At 37.3% G+C, this 21,298-nt stretch overlaps 2 protein-coding genes across 2 annotated transcripts; both read left to right on the top strand.

Annotated features, from left to right (window-relative positions):
• Window positions 1-32: 32 nt before the first annotated feature.
• On the top strand, window positions 33-3,859 carry LOC116510746 (protocadherin gamma-B5-like). Its single transcript, XM_032220395.1, has 2 exons — window positions 33-2,444; window positions 3,758-3,859. The coding sequence occupies exons 1-2, from the start codon at window positions 33-35 to the stop codon at window positions 3,857-3,859; spliced, it is 2,514 nt and encodes an 837-aa protein (XP_032076286.1).
• Window positions 3,860-5,494: 1,635 nt separating this feature from the next.
• On the top strand, window positions 5,495-21,134 carry LOC116510745. Its single transcript, XM_032220394.1, has 3 exons — window positions 5,495-8,105; window positions 17,639-20,107; window positions 21,054-21,134. The coding sequence occupies exons 1-3, from the start codon at window positions 5,685-5,687 to the stop codon at window positions 21,132-21,134; spliced, it is 4,971 nt and encodes a 1,656-aa protein (XP_032076285.1). The 5' UTR covers window positions 5,495-5,684.
• Window positions 21,135-21,298: the final 164 nt, after the last annotated feature.

Raw genomic sequence — 21,298 nt, 5'->3', positions numbered from 1 at the left:
GATTGCACAAAGCACTTTTCACCGCAGGTGAGATGGACGGCAGGAGCAAAGCTAAGAGCAGATCTGTAAAAAGGCAAGTACGTCTCCTCTTCTTATTGTCTTTCGTCTGCCAGACCGTCTCAGAGCACCTTCGCTATTCAATTCCAGAGGAAATGGGAAAGGGTTCCGTTGTGGGGAATCTTGCCAAGGATCTGAAACTGAGTATTGCAGAAGTGGGAAATCGCAACCTGCATATCCTTTCTTTAGGCAAAAAGCAATACTTCTCCATTAATGCTGAAAATGGGAATCTGTATGTAAAAGACAGGATTGACAGAGAGGAAATCTGTGGGGAAACTGCACTCTGCCCCATCAGTTTTGAAATAGTGAGTGCAAACCCCATGGAAATATTTTACATAACAGTAGAGATCCAGGATATTAATGACAATCCACCACATTTCTTAAATGGTGATATCAAGCTAGAGATAATTGAATCCACTTTACCAGGAGCCACGTTTCTTCTTGAACAAGCAGAAGATCCTGATATTGGAACAAATTCCCTCCAGGATTATCATCTAACACTTAACCAATATTTTATTCTTGATATTAGTAAACGTGACACAGCTAACAAATATGTAGAATTAGTACTGGAAAAACAGTTAGATCGAGAAAGTGAAAATGTCATTAGTTTGACACTTACTGCTCTTGATGGGGGGAACCCTCCCCAGACTGCAACAGCCAAAATATGGATCAAGATCATTGATGCTAATGACAACCCACCTGTCTTCAGTCAAAAAGTGTACAAAATTAAGCTCAAAGAGAATGTGTCAAAAGGATCTACTGTAATACAAGTCAAAGCTACAGACAAAGACGATGGTTCCAATGGCCAGATCAGCTATTGTTTTAGCAATATTGCTGATATTACACATCAAAAATTTGATTTACATCCAGAAAATGGACTTATCACAATTCAAGAAGAGCTAGACTTTGAGGAAACCTGGAAGTATACCATAGCAGTAGAAGCAAGGGATGGAGGTGGATTAGTAGCACACTGTAATGTTGAAATAAAGCTATTAGACGTAAATGACAATGCCCCAGAAGTGATTCTCGCTTCCTCTTCCAGAGAAATTCCTGAAAACTCTCCATTAGGAACATTAGTTGCCCTTATCAATATAAAGGATAAAGATTCAGGGGATAATGGGGAGGTCGACTGCCATTTACAGAATGCTTCCCCATTCAGAATAGTATCAGCAGCTAATAACTACTATAAGCTGCTAACAGATGGTCCCTTAGATAGAGAAAGCACCCCAGCGTACAATCTTACAATCACAGCCACAGACAAAGGTACGCCCCCTCTTTCTACACAGAAAACTATCTCACTGGAGATTTCTGATATCAATGATAATGCCCCTACCTTTGAGAAATCCTTATACACTGTTTATGTGGCAGAGAACAATCCTGCTAGCGCCTCCATCTTCAGCATCAAAGCTGTAGACCCCGATCTTGGTGGCAACGCTAGGATCACCTACTCCATCCTCACTATCAAAATAGAGGCACTGCCTCTCCCATCTTACCTCTCCATTAACTCAGAAAGTGGCACCCTCTATTCTCAAAGGTCTTTTGACTATGAGCAACTCAGAGAGTTTGAAGTACAGGTGAAGGCTGAAGATGGAGGCTCCCCGCCTCTCAGCAGCAATGCCACATTGAGATTGTTCATCCAGGACCAAAATGACCAAAGCCCTCAAATTCTGTATCCCTCTCCAGGAGCAGAGGGCTCAGCCTCCTTTGAGATGGTGCCTCGCTCGGCAGAGATGGGGTACCTGGTTACAAAGGTGGTGGCTGTGGACTCTGACTCTGGGCACAATGCCTGGCTGTCTTATCATCTACTGCAAGCTACTGAGCCAGGACTCTTCACAATTGGTGCCCACACGGGTGAAATCAGGACACTGCGGACGTTTCTGGAAAGGGATGCCCTAAAACAGAAGCTAGTTGTCTTAGTGAAGGATAATGGGCAACCCCCGCTCTCTGCTACAGTCAGTCTCAATCTGATTTTTGCTGAAAACTTCCAAGAGGCACTGCCAGAAATAAATAACCAAACCATGGATTCAGAGCAACAGTCTGAGCTCCAGTTCTATCTAGTGCTGGCCTTAACTTTGATCTCCTTTCTCTTCCTCTTGACTGTAACTCTAGTTATTATGATGAAACTGCGACAGTCGGGGAATCTGAAATTGCTTCCATGCTTTGCTCCCATTCCCCATTCAAGCAATGCCATTATATTCCCACCCAATTATGAGGAAGGGACTATTCCTTATTCCTATCAGCTCTGTTTATCATCCGAGTCCAAGATACATGAAATTACTTTTCCAGCACCCAAAGTTCAACCTACAGAATATATTTCATGCAACCAAAATTCTGATGTTCTTCTGCCTACTAATGCCCTAAATTCTGAGATGGAGAAAATTGATTTGGTGAGTTTTCTTTTGAAGAGCAACAACTTAATATATCTATAATATATCTTCAATGAAATTGAAAATGTTAAACGATTCTATAAAAGCTACCAGATTCTTTGATTTGTGTGTAAGAATAAGGTTATCTACTTTATTCTATACAAGTACTCCTTCACAACTGAGCCCAGCAATTTCTTTTGCTAAGCGAGAAAGTGTTTTGTGAATTTTTCTGCATTTTGTGACCTTTCTTGGCAGACAGTTGGTAAGTGAATCATTGCAGTTGTCACCTTACTAGTGTTGTCAAGTGAATCTGGCTTCCCCATTTACTTTGGTCATCAGATGGTTGCAAAAGATTATTACATGGCCTTGGGGGGATTACAGTTGTCTTATGAGGCGGTTGCTAAATATCTTAATTTTGATCACCATGTGGATGCTCTAATTGTTCTATCTGTGAAAAATGGCCATGTTACTTTTTTCAGTGTCATAAGTTCAAATAATCACTAAATGTAATGTAACGCCAGAACTATCTCTAGTCCAGTTATCTATTTTAATCAGTGTTTCACTTTAAGAAAGATTTATTTTATTTATTTATTAAATTTATATGCCACCCAACTCACTGACAAGCAATTCTGGGTACTTTACACTGTCATAAATGAGTTGTTTTATAAGTATTATTGAAGATAAGAATTGATGTTTTTTTTTCATAGATCTTTATAGTGAAAGGAAAGGAAATGAGAAAATGTGAATTATTTGTAACTGTTTTGAATGAAATTTAGTAGCAATAACCTCAAATATATATAATGAATAACTTTTTAATGATTCTTCAATAGTAAGTCTCGTAATTAATTACCATAATAGAATTTGAAGCACTCACAATGATTCACTTTTTTTTAACACACATGAACTGTCTCAATAATGGATGCCAATATTTCATGTGAGACAATTTTACAAAATAAAGCTAATATAAAATCCCATTTTGTTTCCTATTGTGACTATAATTCATCTAAATTCATTTTCTATGGGTTTATTTTAATAAATTAAACTAATTAAGTTTTCATTATAAAGTAATATTTGCCGAGAACAGGAAAACCCTTCATACAAATAGATATACTAATAACCCACATATGCCATATTAAATGTTTGTGCCTTACTCTTGAAAGAGATAATAAAAAGCTTTTTAAAAGATTCATTGCTTTTTTTTTCTTCTCAACATATTCATGCTGTTGATTAATTTGTCAAAGTAACTTAGAAGTATAAAAGTAAAAAAAAATGTCCAGTTAAGGAACACTTCCTCATTTTCTCTTTTGATTTAACAACAATTATTTTTTTAAAAGGAGAATCATTATCACATTGTCACAGTCTCAATAAACAAGAGAATGGTGGAATTTATTCCTGACATCAGGGTTTTGCAAAAACCAATATTAATTGTAACATAACATTTGCAACTAGAGTGCTTGCTGCAGTTGTGGGCTTCCGCAGTTAAAAAATGGAGGACAATTTTAGTATACTGTATGTAAAACCCAGTATTTTACCAGTGAAAAGGTTTTTGTCTTAGATGCTTCTTCTGCTTGATACAAAGTGAAGAGCTCAGTCAAACAATAAAGCCATTTCATGGATTTCAAAGGGCAGAAACTTACCTTCCAAACAGAAGAAAGGACAATAAAGTATTATTTATAATCTCATGCATGTCAAAAGTAGCTGGAAAAAATAACTCATTAATTTATATGCTCTGATGTAAATAAAATGAATCAGCATGGAATTAGGCACATACACAGGTCTCAAAAAACACTTCTTGGTAACTTTAAAATGGCTCAAAAATATTCTCATTTGAAATAATATATACAATACTTACTAATACTTTCTAGTTCATTGTGTTTACCACTGACAGAAAGCTTAATTATAAATATAAATGTGTACAAATATTCACAATAATAATGGCAACAATAACATTAATGAAAGGAGATCTGTTTACAAAACAAGGTTTTGCTAGCATATTGATTATATACAGATTAAATGATAAAAGAGAAAATGACATAATAGAAGTTAGAAAAAAACATTACTAGAAGTATTAGAGAAGTGAAAGGATGTAAAAGAGACTTTAAAACAATTACTTTTTCAAATCCTGAGTGGTTTCATTAATGAAAACTATGTTCTAATATTATATTGCTTGCCATTGTAGTCAGGAACGTGGTTATATGTTTTAAATTGACTTTCCAGAACTGTCAGCAATTGTTACAGGCAGACCATATAGATTATTTGGAAAGTTACATTATTGTTAAGAACATTTTCCTAATGCTTAAAATGATTGGAATACATCTTCTTTCACTCATGCTCCTCGTGCTCCTTCTTCCTCTTGTTAATAAAACTATTGTCTATGTAAAAGAAAAGAAATAGAAAATTGACATTTCTAGTTTTCCGCTGGTGCCATGATATGGTTCAGGATAAACTAAATTCTGAGATCAAACACATTGTACCTATTTTTAGATATACAGAACCTATAGACTGTGTTCATCATAGGGGCAGTAAATATCAAAGCAACAGAGTATAAATGCAGTAAGAACTTTAAGATATATATTTAAGTATCATTGTCACCCCATTTATTGAGTCTAGCTTGTATGCCATGGGGTAGGTAAGAGTATTAAGATGCATAAAATTCTTAATCTTCAATTATGTGCTCATTTTCCGAAAGCCAGACCTACTGGAGGGAATGGTAAGTTAACAAGTATTAACATTGCACTGTATACCATGACATTAAGACTAGAGCTCAGTGAATGAAAGTTCATTGAAAGGGCTACATTATAATTGAAGCATGAAGAAGAGAAAACAAAAACAAAAACTACAAGGCCAACTCTTACAAACCTCTGTTGCAGTTTTCAGTTAACATAACATTTATGAACACCCCAAAAACGGATCATTTATGAAGACCCGAAAAACTGGTCACATCCAAGCACTTTTTTTATATTCGCCACTATTACTTTTTTATTACATGTGGAATAGAATCCCTTGCAGTTTCACTTCTGACCTCACGGTGCCGCTGTTAGCCAACGGGGATGCCGAAGACAATGGAGAAGAGCTGCTTGCTATACAGATGCTTCCCAAAGAAGGATTCCGGCATTTCGTTAAAAGAAGGGGAAAACAGCAGATCACAAATGCAAAGCAGTCTTGCGAAACGGGAAGGTCCCAGACACTAAGAAGAAACGAGAGTGTTTTCTATTCTGCATTCCGCTGAGATTTTGAGGCAGTCAATTTATCGCCGAGGAGATGGATCGAGGGCAAGGAGGGAATGGCAGAGCAATCCGAAGGCAAGTACTATCGCTCTTAGTCTTGTCGCTTTCCTACCGGGCCGTCTCCGAACAGATTCATTATTCGATCCCCGAGGAGATGTCAAAAGGTTCTATAGTGGGGAATCTTGCAAAGGATCTAGGACTGGGTCTCAAAGGACTGGCAAGTCGCAAAATGCATGTCATCTCTCTGGACGAGGTGCAGTATTTCACAATCAGTGCAGGAAATGGAAACCTCTGTGTGAATGACAGGATAGATAGGGAAGAAATATGTGGCCAAATCCCACGATGTGTTCTTAATCTTAAAGTGGTTATTGAAAATCCGTTAAATATTTACCATCTAAAAATAGAGATACAAGACATTAATGATAATTCTCCACAGTTTCTCAATAGCATAATCCAGTTGGAGATAATTGAAACAACACAAATAGGCACCAGATTCCTTCTTGGGAATGCCAAAGATCCAGACATTGGCACAAACGCTTTACAGAATTATCATCTTAGCACCAATCCTTACTTTACTTTGGATGTGAAAGAGAGTCAAGATGGAAATAAATTTGCAGATTTAATACTGCAGAAACCACTTGATCGCGAAAGTGAACCAACAGTTCAGCTAACACTTACTGTGCTAGATGGCGGGAAACCCAGAAAAACTGGAACAGCCCAAATATGGATCAATGTCACTGATGCCAATGATAATCCACCTATATTTACCCAAGAAATCTACACTGTCAATCTGAGGGAAAATTTACCAGTTGGGTTCCTGGTGCTGCAACTTGTAGCTTCAGATAAAGATGAAGGCTCAAATGCACAAATCAGATATTATTTCAGCAATATACCGCTGAGTGCAAATAAGAAGTTCAGCCTAGATTCAACCAGTGGAATGATTTCTCTTGTGGAACCATTGGACTTTGAGGAAAGCTCAGAATATGTGATGACTGTAGCAGCAAAAGATGGAGGTGGATCAATGACCCATTGTAAAGTAGAAATAAAGGTCCTTGATGAGAATGATAATGTGCCAGAAATGATGTTTGCATCCATTTTTAATCCAATTCTGGAAGATTCTGAGACTGGTAAAGTTATTGCTCTAATTAAAACAAATGACAAAGACATGGACAATAATGGAAAGGTCATTTGTTATTTAGAAAATGACTTGCCATTCAAGATTCTTCCATCATCTGATAACTATTACACTCTCTTGACAGATAAACCTTTAGACAGGGAAAAAGCATCTCAATATAATATTACAATCACAGCCACTGACAAAGGAACTCCTCCATTGACCACCCACAAAACCATCTTGCTGCAGATCTCTGATATCAATGACAATGCTCCTGCTTTTGAAAAAGCTTCCTACAGCATCTATGTGCCAGAGAACAATCCTTCTGGTGCCTCCCTCTTCCAAATTCAAGCCTTTGATCCGGATGTGGATCAAAACTCCCAGATCACATATTCAATCCTCACCAGCAACATTGAAGAACTTCCCATCTCCTCCTATATCTCCATTCACTCTGAGAACGGCATCATCTACGCCCAGCGATCCTTTGACTATGAGCAGTTCAGGGAATTCAAACTACAGGTGAAGGCCCAAGATGGCGGGAGTCCCCCTCTCAGCAGCAACGTCACAGTCAAGGTGTTCATCCTGGATCGGAATGACAACAGCCCCCAGATCCTGTCCCCTTCACCAGACTCCAAGGACTCTGCCCTCTTTGAGATGGTCCCTCGTTCAGCCGAGGCAGATTATCTGGTAACAAAGGTGGTGGCCGTGGATGCTGATTCTGGACACAATGCCTGGCTCTCCTACCAGCTGATTCAAGCCACAGAACCGGCCCTCTTCATTGTTGGCTCCCATACGGGTGAGATCAGGACAACAAGAACCTTTTTGGAAAGAGATGCTGTGAAACAGAGACTGGTCCTTCTGGTGAAGGATAATGGACAACCGACTCTCTCGGCCTCTGTCACTCTGAACCTGGTGTTTGCTGAGAACTTCCAAGAGGCCCTTCCAGAGATGAAAAACCAAATGAAGAGTTCAGAGGATCAGTCGGACTTGCAATTCTATTTGGTGGTGGCCTTAGCTGTGATGTCATTTTTATTCTTCTTGTCAGTCATTCTGGTCATTGCAATCAAACTCAGGCAGTCCGGAAAGTCCAGTTTCTTACCATGTTTTGCTCCCATTTCCCATTCCACAGCTGGGGTAATATTTCCACCCAATTTTCAGGATGGGACTCTGCCTTATTCCTACCAGCTTTGCCTCTCCTCAGAATCCAGAAAGAATGAATTTACCTTCCTGGCACCAAACATTCATGTTGCAGAAAATGTGCTTAGTGGTGAAAAAACTGAGATGCCTCTTTCAAGCAATGGAGAAAAAACATTACAATCTGAGATGGAGAATAATGAGAAGGTAAATGTTTAACTGCAAATTCTATAACAGTACCCCCTAAAACACAGCAGACTCCTAGACATGTTTACTCCAAAGTAGATTGCATTCTATTTTACTTTTCTAACATCTAAAATTGTATTTCTTTACAATATTTCACTGCTTTCTCATTAAATGGTCCAACTAAGTGTAATATCAAAGTAAGCTTCTTTTTAAAGAAGTTCCCTATAGTTTTAATGAAGGATCATTTATATTATTATTATTACAGAAATTCTTGTGTCTAAGTGGTTAGTGTACGCATGAAGTTAAGAAGTTTAATCTGACCCTTGATGTATTTAAATAAATTGTAGGTGTTTAACTCAGTTTCAACATATTATTCTGTGGCAGCATTTGAATGCCTGCACAAAGTACTGATATTGTTTTGAAGGATACGTACCAAAATTGGGGCAAGGGGCATCATAATGCTTTTAAGACTATGTTGATAAATATTACTTCAAGGTTTGACTACCAATTTTTGAGTCCAAGTGTTTATTTAATTTAGATAAATAAAAAATGTCTTGCATTTGACGATCTCAAAATATTTCTTAGAACTGTCTTCCTCAATCTCAGGATCCCTACCAGAGTCCTGGGAGTTTGAAAGTTTTGCATAGTATCTTAAATGTTTGTAACATTGGACTCTAACATTGGACATAGAGCTCTGATGGTGTTCCTGGGATCTGTTGGAGCCAATCTCTCAGTTTATGAGTCACAGCCTAAAATGTTCCTAGCTTCATTAGGACCACTTTGGCCTTTACTTTCCACATCCTCTCCAGTTTTTCCTACCTTTCTTAGTAGTTCTCTGACTTCTCATATTTCTTCTTCATGATGTTGCTGTCACTTAGCACTGCTATTTTTACTGTATTTTACTTTTACTGCAATCTTCTGTTTCTTGTTTACTACCATAATGGTTGATTGACAAGTAGTGGCCTGTCTGTCTGGATCTGAAAGTCCCACAGGGTCTCAGCTCTCTTATTCTTCATGACTTTCTGTGGGATCTCCCATCTGAACTTGGGAGGATCTAATCCACATACTGTGCATATTCCTGTACACAATCCCAAGTTATGCTGTCCAATGCATGCTATTCCTGCACTCCATAGAGGCAATTCTAAGATCTCATCAAATTCTGCTTTCTACGTGTATTTCATTATAAGTGCCATTACCTTACTCTCGTAGCCTGGATATGGCCATTTAAAGAAGTGTCTTATATTTTTGATATGTAAATTTTAGATGTATTTAAAAAATCACAGTTGAATAAAAACAGTTTGTAATGATAGTTGTGCTGATATTCCATTTAAAAATGCAGTGATCATACAGAGTTAAAAGATCGGTAGTCTTGAGTTTTATGATTATAGAATTTTTATGAGCTTTATGATTATGATCACAAGCTTCATGATTATAGAATTAAAAAAAACTCAGAATTGGTCAAGATTCAAGTGCAAGTCCATAGAAACATAGATTCAAAATTTTTTGGCTATCATTCATAATCTCTGTTGAATACGAGAGTCCAAATTAAAATTTTCTGAGAAGATTGCAATCTAGTTTTGCCTCTTAGCATATCCAAGAAAGGAGAGTTGATTACATTTGTAGGCAGATGGATCCACTGTCAAATCATTGTTAGTGTCAGAAAATGCTTTGTAACATTTAGAACCTGCCTTCTTAAAACTTAAATCTGTTATTGTATGTCCTACATTTCTACATTTTTCTACATTTCTATATTTCTACATTTTTCTTTGTTGTATCACTGGGGTGCTTAAAAAGTGCTCACTATTCTTCACTATTTTTTCTGTTCTTATATTAATAATCTCATAATTATTTTGATTGCCAAGAGTCACAAAATAGAACACTAAAACAAATAATTATTTTCCCCAGCCTAAACATGCCTAATCTCTTGGATATCTCTTCATATTTATATTTGCCTGATCATCCTTTTACTTCCTTAAATCTATTTTCAGTTTATCTAAATCTTTTTTAATGTGGGTACTCACAAAGGATGCTATAATGATGGGGTCAGAGTAATGGAAAATAAATTTAAATTTCCCATTATTTAAAATTTCATTTTCTTCCTGCAGCTAAATTGCATTCACCATTTTGCAACTGCCTCACACTACTGATTCATGCAATTTTGGAATTAAATGATGAAGAGAACAGTTAAGAGAACTAGGTATGTCTATCTAAAAAAGAGAAGGGTTAGGGATGACATGTTAGCTGTCTTCTGGTACTTGAGGGGTTGTCAGAGAGAAGAGGGGGTCAATTTATTTGCTATAGCTATTGAGGACAGGACAAGAAGCAATGGGTGGAAGTTTGTTAAATAGAAATCCAACTGGGAACTGAGAAGAATAAGTGGAAACAATTAATCAATACCACAATTTGCCTGACAGAGTTGGAGGTTTTCAAGAAAAGATTGGGCAACTACTGTATTTTTCAGAGTATAAGACGCACCAGAGTATAAGCCGCACCAAGGTTTTGAAGAGGCAATTTAAAAAAAAAAAGGTTTTGCACTCTGCAAACCTCCCAAAAATGGTCCGTTTTTTTTGCAAAAATGGGCCCATTGTTTCTTTTTTAAAAAGGCATGAATAGCTTTGAGGAGGCTTGTACAGTGCTCCTGGGGGTGGGCAAAAATGAACAAAAAACAGCCCATTTTTCATGAAAACGGACCCATTTTTGTGTAAAAAAAAAAAAAAGGACATGGATAGCCTTTAGGAGGCTTATAGAGTGCTCCTGGGGGCTGGGGGGCATAACTGAGCAAAAAACTCATTCTTTGCTCATTTCTGCCCTCCCCAGCCCCCAGAAGCTCTCTGAAAGCTATGCACGGCCATTTTGGTGAAGGGGCAGGGTTTCAGGAGACAAAAACTGTGGTAGTCAGTGTATAAGACGCACCCAGATTTTCAGCCTCTTTTTTGAGGGAAAAAGGTGCATCTTATACTCCAAAAAATACAGTATTTATTCAGAATGGTATAAGGTCTCCTCCCTTGGGTAGGAGGGTGGACTAGAATATCCTGAGGGTCTATTCCAGCACTATGATTTTATGTTAGTTGGATATTATGTTATGTTACATTATGAGGTAGGTATAGAATGAAAATTCAGATGTTTACAAACACATTTCTTGTCCATATTGTACTATAACTAAATATCATATTTTTAGAGTATAAGACACACCGGAGTATAAGATGCACCAAGGTTTTGAAGAGGCAAATTAAAAAAAAGTTTTTGCACTCTGCAGGCCTCCCCCAAAGGGCCAATTTTTCGTGAAAATGGGCCTGATTTTTGTCAAAAAAAAAAAAAGGGCATGCATAGCGTTTAGGAGGCTTATAGAATGCTTCTGGGGGCTGTGGGGCAAAATTGAGCAAAAAACGTCCAGTTTCTTGCTCATTTCTGCCCTTCCCAGCCCCCAGGAGCATTCTGCAAGGCTCCTAAAGGCTATGCACAGCGATTTTGGTGAAGGGGTGGAATTTCGGGAGGCAAAAAATACTGTATTCAGTGTATAAGATGCACCCAGATTTTCAGCCTCTTTTTTGAAGGAAAAGGGTGCTTCTTATACTCTGAAAAATATGGTAATTCCAAGAACTTAATACAGTATTCCACCCATGAGAATGTTACATTAATAGGCTTCTGGTGGGCGGAGCCTGACAGGGAGTTGTTATTCTTAACAGCTCTGGAATCTTGGCATCGTTAAACTGTTTAAACAGCAATCCATCAAGTTGTTTTGCAGTTTATTTACCCTCTCTTCGGGCCTAGAAGAGAGAGGTGAGAAGCTATGCATCAGAAGCCCTCTAACTAACCCTCTCAGCCTAAACTCTGGAAGGAAGGGGGAGGGCACCGGCAGCAGCATAGCAGCTCCGCGCCAGGGCTCATTCTGCCTTTTGTTGCAGAACGAAGATTTTCGCTCATCCTCAGCACAAATGATTTACTGTGGACTTCAAGCCGAGCTGAACCAATATCTGTGAACATCTAATTGTATGTATAAATCCTTAGCTCCATTTGCAAAGAATTCCTTCTGCTAAATACTTGCTGAAAGTTCTGTAAAAATGGCGCCGAGCTGTGTAGGAGGGGCGAGACTCGGATAGAACTTTTGTGAAGTCTAGAAGTGATTTCTTACCAAGAAGTGATTTATTATCAAACCAAATAGCAATTGCTGTATAATTAGACTGCCTGGACTTTTTAATTGACTAAAGAAGATTAAACTTGAGATGGCTTCTAAGCAAAAATTTCCCCCTCCTCCTCACCCCCCGCATCGAAAAGTGCCGGAAATTCCCCAGTGCCTTCTACTAAATTACAGTCATTACTCCCTTCTACTTCTGCAGGGGACCCATTGACAAGGGAAATTCTGCAGAAAGAATTAATTGATGCGTTAAAAAATCATGCTGATACGATGGAAGCAAAACTTAAGGAAGAGATAGCTGCTTCTAACAAACAGATGTCTGAAGAACTTATGACATGTAATCAAATGATTAGAGGGGATTTTCTGATGGCTCTGAATTCTCTATCTGGCTATGTGCATGGACTTGAAGAAAAGTTAGAAGATCTTAGTGACTCTAATACGAACCTGGTAATGAAGATGGATGCGGTCCAGCAAAAGATCAGCGATGCAGAAAATGAAATCATAATGTTACAGTATAGACAAATGGAATTTGCTTTAAGGATAAGGGGCCTCCCTGAAAATACACAAGAGAACCTGAAACATTCTCTCTGAAGCCTTCGACCTGATGGTGGGAAGGTCAGGAGGGAATCTTGATTGGCAAATCGAAAAGGTTTACCGCGTTAACTCCTGGCTGGCAAGACAAAAGCAATTACCAAGAGATATAGTGGTGTATTTTGCCACTAGAGATATGAGGAACATGATATTACAGGAGTCCTACAAAAATAAGCTTCAAATTGGGGGTCGGGAGGTGACTGTCTTGAAGGAGATACCATCTAAAATGCTGAGATCTAGGAAAGACTATGCCTTTTTAATTGAGGAGCTTAAAAATTGCCAGATACAGTTTAGATGGGACGCACCAGCCGGCATTGCATTTAGCTACCTTGGAAAAAGACATCGCCTCAATACAGTATGGAAGGCCCAAGATTTCTACAGCAACATATTGAAGGCTAGACAACTCCCTCCCTCTAGATTTAGAGAAAGAGAACAAGAAGGATATGATGGAAAGCAAACCACTCAAGCATTAAAAAGGGGGGATCAACTTGTTCTCTCAGAGGTACAAGAAGCTAAGGAACAAAGACAAGACCATGTGGTTACTAGACGAGTGGAACAGGAATTAAAAAAGCTACAAACACAAGCCACCGTTTAGAAGCCTACAGGCGTTACATCAGAAGCAGTGGGAGGAGCCAGGCCAAAGGTTAAATTCCAAGATGTTCAGATGGCTCTTAAAAAGCTTCAGGGGGCTAATGATGGCAACTAAGTTTCTAACTTGGAATGTCAATGGTTTAAATTCTCCACAGAAAAGGAAGAAAATTAACCACTATCTTAAACAATTTAAGAATGACATCATTTGTTTGCAAGAAACCCATATTAGATCAACTGATCAAAAATACCTGATTAATACAAGACTTGGACAACACTTCATAGCTTCTGCCACTGATATTGTTATATATTTAAGGAAGGATTTGAAAGCTGAATTAATTGGAACAGACCCCCATGGAAGATATATTGCAATATATTTGGTTTTAGAAGGGAAAAAGACACTACTATTGGGAATATATGCCCCCAATCAACAACAAGATAAATTTTACAAAATGCTTCATGCTAAGTTAGTTGGGACATTGGGACTTTAGATCCTGTATATTACTGGGTGACTGGAATGGCATCATGGATACCAAGAAAGACAAGAAGGCTCTCCGCCAAAATACCCAAAAGCGAGCCAAATTACCTAAGTCCTTTTTTGATATGATAGAGGATTTTGAATTGAGAGATATCTGGTGAGAAAGGAATGCAGAAGAATATGACTTTACCTTTTTCTCTGATAGACATCAATCCTTTTCTAGGATTGATTTTATACTAACAACCAATGATTTGCTTTCTGGGGTAAAGAAGATGAAGATATGTTCCAGAGCCTTATCAGATCATAATCTAGTCTGGATGGAGTTGGGGGTGGGGATGCGAGTAAGAAGGTCTTGGAGACTGAATGAAAATTTATTTAGATATGAGAAAAACATTAATGAATGTAAAAAGTTGCTAAAAGAATATTTTGTTTTTAATATGAACAAGGGTACATCTATGAAAATGGTATGGGATGCAAGTAAAGCATACATGAGAGGAGTTCTGATAAATATGAATAGACTACATAGACGCAAACAGGGGGAAAGAAGATTTGAACTTGAGAATGAAATTAGGAAGAGAGAGCAGGAGCTAATCTTAAACCCAGAAGACAAAAAGATTAAAGAAACAATTACATTATTAAAAGAGCAATTTAACATGTTAATGTCAGATCAGATGGCTACCAATTTGCTATACACAAAACACAACACTTTCTATAATGCAAACAAATCCGGTAGGTGGTTAGCATATCTGATTAGGAAAAAACAGAAGTCTCGTAACATATCGAAATTACATTTTAAAGGAAAGAAAGTGTATCAACAGGAAGAGATTCAAAAGGTTTTTCGTGAATTTTTTATAGGATTGTATACGAATGATAAAATTCAAAGCTTAGATATAGATAGATACTTGGATAAAGAAAAAATATCCATAGTTAAAGACAAGCAGAGGGAAAGACTGAATCAACCAATAATCTCGGGGGAAATCTTACAGGCAATTAAACAGCTAAAAGCACGGAAAGCGCCGGGTACAGATGGCTTGACAGCGGTTTATTACAAAAATTTGCAGTTGGAAATGGTAGAACCGCTTAAGGAATTATTTAATAAGATCCAAGTGGAAGGGAAGGTACCTCCATCTTGGAAGACAGCCTTTATATATCTGATCCCCAAGGAAGATCAAGACCCTACTCATCCAAAAAATTATAGACCCATATCATTACTTAATATAGATTATAAAATCTTTACTAAAATACTACTATCCAAGAATGGACATTGAAAGTTACAAACTTAGCAGAGATGGCTAAAATATCTGCATATCTTAAGGACTATTCAAACGAGAGATATAAACGAGACTGGAAAAAATGGATTGACTATATTCAAAATAAATATGGGTCTAGGAAATTTCAGATAGCTTATGATTAAGATCAGAAATGATACAAATTGTTTATAGTTAGCCTAGCAAGGAGGAGCTAAGCTCAATTCAAAGACATTATTAACTTTCTACTTTCTCTTTAAGTATATTTTAAACTGTTTTTGTTAAAGATTTATACCTTGTATTGGTTCTGGGAAGTCAGGGGGGGAAGGTTGGGGGGGAGGGGGAGGGAGCGGAGTTTACTAAGTTGGAGGAGGGGTGTTGGATTTTAAGGTATTATGATTGTACATGTATACTGCTATTTTTTCTTTTTTATGTATATTGAAATGGAATTATAAATACCATCAACACAAAAGGGAGTTTGCTCAGAAGCTGAAATACACCAAGTGAATTAGAGGAAGAGTGGGAAGCAGAGGAGAGAAGAAAGATAGGAAGAGAGGGACAGGAGAGAGGGTGAGGGGGGAAGACAAGGTGTATAAGGAGGAGTGGTAAGGGGAGAGAGGAGAAGGGAGAAAGGAAGGGGAAGTAGAGTAGAAAATGATGGAGGGAAGAAAGGATGTAGAAAAGGGGAGGAGAGAGGGGGAAGAAAGTGTCGGATAAGGTATAAATATGGTGTATGGAGAGCATAAGAGCCAATAACTGTTTTTTTTTCTTTGGTAGTTGATGGTAAGATAAATTGATGTAATTACTTAATAATACAACCTGATATTGACTATGTAATAGTATACATGTGATTATATGCTATAAAAAAGGAAAATAAAATTTTTTTCTATGTTAAAAAAAAAAAGAATGTTACATTAATAGCTGACAAAGCTGCAATAGGATATTAAAAGACTTATTATTCAAAATGTCTCCTAATTCACATGGCATTTACACTACCATAAACACCCTTTCTAAAGTTGAGGCAAAAAGATTTTTGTAGCATGACCTATGAATAATTAAATATTAGACTTGCATCTCTTCAATCCAAGGTGCACTAGCATTTCTGAGCCAAGCTTCATATATAGCCTTTGGAAGGTGGTTCACGAGGCAGATTTCAAACAGGAAACAGATCTAGGACAAAATTAAATTGTTTCTTATAAAAATTAAATAATGGTAATTAGATGCAGCACAATTATTCTCCATATTTTTCTCTCATATTAAAGACTGCAATTTATCAATAACTTTTGAAATTATTAAGTCTCTATTGCCTATGACCCATTTCAAAGTATACTGCATTTTCTTATCAATTTTTCAGCAGTCATCTTTAACTGTAATTATTGTTATTATACTAATTATAATAATTTATAATAATATTTAATAATTTATAATTATAATATTTAATAATTATAATTATAATATTTAATAATTATAATAATTAATAATTACAATTATAATAATTAATAATTATTATATTTTATACCATCTTCCAGAAAATCCTCTCAGTATGCTTATTACTTAACTACAACCTCTGTGTATTTTACACTTATAATCAGTTTATAAAGTATGAAATCATTATAGACCATATAAAAGGAACTTGATTTCCATATTTCTGTTATTTTTCAGTTCCACTTTAAGAGCAAAATGCTATTCAAGAGGATAGTTTCCTGTTTCAGAACAATCTTCTTCCTGAAAAGTGCCTATTATCTGCCACTATCAACACACAATATTGACTCTTTATTTAGTTTGCAACTACCTTTTAGGGAATGACTTTCAACTGCCTCAATCTGACCAGAAATTGATTGATTGATTGACTGACTGATTGACTGATTTAGTTTCAATGCCACCCATCTTATTAGCCAAGCGTCTATAACCGATGTCTTATATCACAATGTGGGTTTAGACTGCATTTCAACCCCTTTTCTAACTTTTTCCTCCCTTTCTGCAACATTTAAAAACTTGAAAACACTTTGCTTTTCTGTCACATGGAACCTACTAATAAAAGGATCTCTCAGTTACGGATTGAAAAAAAGTTACAAGTGTTACTAAAAGAATTGTGCAATTTTTTTATTTCTGAAATTTTCTATCACATAGACAAATTATTACTTCTAATACTGAAAAGTACAAAAGAAACATACTGTATATTACTTAGCAAGCTATACAAGCAATCCTTCCTAACCATACAAAATCATCAGCAAAATAGAAACAAAATGAATTTATTTCTTTAAGATGCTTCTTGCAGTTCTGCATCTGAGACTCAGAGTGCCGCTGTTGGATAACATAGTTCCCAGAAAGGAGCTGGAAATCTAATGTGGCTTCCTGCCTTCTGACTATCCAGTCACCAAGTGCAGAGCAGTCAAAGAGCAGGATTGAGGGACACTCACCGACCATGGCAGAGAAAAGAAAACCACTGCAGTATAGATAAAACTCAGAAGAATCCCAGGAACCTCTTGATGCTTTCTTTCTAATGGGAATTTAAACTCCTCAGCTTACTGGATTGCACAAAGCACTTTTCACCGCAGGTGAGATGGACGGCAGGAGCAAAGCTAAGAGCAGATCTGTAAAAAGGCAAGTACGTCTCCTCTTCTTATTGTCTTTCGTCTGCCAGACCGTCTCAGAGCATCTTCGCTATTCAATTCCAGAGGAAATGGGAAAGGGTTCCGTTGTGGGGAATCTTGCCAAGGATCTGAAACTGAGTATTGCTGAAGTGGGAAATCGCAACCTGCATATCCTTTCTTTAGGCAAAAAGCAATACTTCTCCATTAATGCTGAAAATGGGAATCTGTATGTAAAAGACAGGATTGACAGAGAGGAAATCTGTGGGGAAACTGCACTCTGCTCCATCAGTTTTGAAATGGTGAGTGCAAACCCCATGGAAATATTTTACATAACAGTAGAGATCCAGGATATTAATGACAATGCACCACATTTCTTAAATGGTGATATCAAGCTAGAGATAATTGAATCCACTTTACCAGGAGCAACGTTTCTTCTTGAACAAGCAGAAGATCCTGATATTGGAACAAATTCCCTCCAGGATTATCATCTAAGTATTAATGAGAATTTCATACTTGAATTTAGACTGGTGGAAAATAGAAAACAATATCCAAAATTAGTGCTAAAGAAACAGTTAGATCGTGAAAGTGAAAGCTGCATTAATTTAACACTTACTTCTGTTGATGGTGGTAATCCAACAAAGCATGGAACAGCCAAAATATGGATCAGAGTCATTGATGCCAATGATAATGCACCCATCTTCAGTCAAGAACTTTACATGGTCAGCCTCAAAGAGAATGTATCAAAAGGATCTACTGTAATACAGGTAGAAGCCACAGACAAAGACGAAGGTTCCAATGGCCAAATCAACTATTTCTATAAAAATATTGCTGATAATGCTATTCGGAAATTTGACTTGGATTCCAAACAGGGATTTATTTCAATTCACGAAGAGCTAGACTTTGAGGAAACAGAGAAATATGTCATAGCAGTGGAAGCAAGGGATGGAGGTGGGCTAGTAGCACACTGTAATGTTGAAATAACGGTATTAGACGTAAATGACAATGCCCCAGAATTGATTCTTGCCTCCTTATCCAGGGAAATACCTGAAAACTCTGCATTAGAAACATTGGTAGCCCTCATCAATATAAATGATAGAGATTCAGGGAATAATGGGAAGATTAATTGCCATTTACAGAATGCTTCCCCATTCAAAATAGTATCAGCAGCGAATAACTACTATAAGTTGCTTACAGATGGTCCCCTAGACAGAGAAAGCACCCCAGTGTACAATCTTACAATCACAGCCACAGACAAAGGTACGCCCCCTCTTTCTACACAGAAAACCATCTCATTGGAGATTTCAGATATCAATGATAATGCCCCTACCTTTGAGAAATCCTTATACAATGTTTATGTGGCAGAGAACAATCCTGCTAGCTCCTCCATCTTCAGAATCAAAGCTGTAGACCCTGATCTTGGTGGCAACGCTAGGATCACCTACTCCATCCTCACTAGCAAAATAGAGGCACTGCCTCTCCCATCTTACCTCTCCATTAACTCAGAAAGTGGCACCCTCTATTCTCAAAGGTCTTTTGACTATGAGCAACTCAGAGAGTTTGAAGTACAGGTGAAGGCTGAAGATGGAGGCTCCCCGCCTCTCAGCAGCAATGCCACATTGAGATTGTTCATCCAGGACCAAAATGACCAAAGCCCTCAAATTCTGTATCCCTCTCCAGGAGCAGAGGGCTCAGCCTCCTTTGAGATGGTGCCTCGCTCGGCAGAGATGGGATACCTGGTTACAAAGGTGGTGGCTGTGGATTCTGACTCTGGGCACAATGCCTGGCTGTCTTATCATCTACTTCAAGCTACTGAGCCAGGACTCTTCACAATTGGTGCCCACACGGGTGAAATCAGGACACTGCGGACGTTTCTGGAAAGGGATGCTTTGAAACAGAAGCTTGTGGTCTTGGTGAAGGATAATGGGCAACCCCCGCTCTCTGCTACAGTCAGTCTCAATCTGATCTTTGCTGAAAACTTCCAAGAGGCACTGCCAGAAATAAATAACCAAACCATGGATTCAGAGCAACAGTCTGAGCTCCAGTTCTATCTAGTGCTGGCCTTAACTTTGATCTCCTTTCTGTTCCTCTTGACTGTAACTCTAGTTATTATGATGAAACTCCGACAGTCGGGGAATCTGACATTTCTTCCATGCTTTGCTCCCATTCCCCATTCAAGCAATGCCATTATATTCCCACCCAATTATGAGGAAGGGACTATTCCTTATTCCTATCAGCTCTGTTTATCATCCGAGTCCAAGATACACGAAATTACTTTTCCAGCACCCAAAGTTCAACCTGCAGAGTATATTTCATGCAACCAAAAATATGATGTGCTTTTGGCAAGCAATGAAGGCAATATCCCAAATTCTGAGATGGATAAAACTAATTTGGTGAGTTGTTTTTATTAGTACTGACTTTGTAATCTAACTAGCCTTTAAAAGATTGTCAATAAATGTTTGATTCTATAATTTTGTATATACTTTCTACTTTACCTATTGTTTGTTCATTGGTTTATTGTACTCAAGAAACCTCTACAGTTGTAACAGTTCCTAGCATCTCTTTCATTAATATATATATATATATATATATATATATATATATATATATGTGTGTGTGTGTGTGTGTGTGTGTGTGTGTGTGTGTGTGTAATATTTTCCCCCTTACTAATTTCACCTCTATTCTATATCGTTAACAGAAATCTTATATTAGTAGGTGTTCTATTTCTATCCTTCATCTTTTGTCCATTTTAGTATTTCAATTCTTATTAGTTTTTTGTGTGTGCATATTTTCCATACTCCTCTTTTAGGGCTTTGTATTAATTACAATAGTCATACTCACATCATTATAATAACATTATAAATAGTACAATTAAAGTTGTTAACATTATAATATTTGCTCCACCATGTATATAATCCCTCATCATTTGATTTTCCAATATGTTATTACACAATACTAATAGCCATAGTAACCTTAATACTGTTGAAGAGTATATAGTACAATCAACTTCTAATCCTTTCCTCTACATACTAATTTTAAAACATATAAGAAAATACCTAATAATATTATCTCTCTTCCTAATTGCTACATCTATTCTAAGTCCTGATAGCACAAATCCCTGCAGGTTTTTTTTTTTGGAAGTGTCTTGGAATTGCCTCTTTCCTAAGGCTGAAAGAGAATGACTGGCCCAAGATTACTCAATTGGCTTTATGCCTGAGGTGGGACTAGAACTCATAGTCTCATGGTTTCTAGCCTGGCGCCTTACCCACTACACCAAACTGGACATCACATCCATAAAGCTCTCTGAAATATAACTTATATAACCATGTTTTCCCCAAGACTATAAAAACAATGCAAGAAATTACCTTAAAAAGTATTGACCGGGGTAAAAGGAAAGAAGCACTGACTCCAAAATTATAATCACAATGTTTTAAATATCCACTCAAGTCCTCAATAAATATAATGCTGAAATAGCAATCTACAGTATAATGATTATATGTTTCATCATTATATGTTCACACTGTATCTGGTCAGAAGCAGAAAAGAAGCATTCTTTGCAGTTCTCTTTCTGAGCCTCACATCAC

Source organism: Thamnophis elegans, chromosome 6 (genome assembly GCF_009769535.1).
Source record: "Thamnophis elegans isolate rThaEle1 chromosome 6, rThaEle1.pri, whole genome shotgun sequence".
NCBI classification, from domain to species: domain Eukaryota; kingdom Metazoa; phylum Chordata; class Lepidosauria; order Squamata; family Colubridae; genus Thamnophis; species Thamnophis elegans.
The sequence above is the reverse complement of the archived record's forward strand: the minus strand, read 5'-3'. Positions and strand labels throughout refer to the sequence as shown.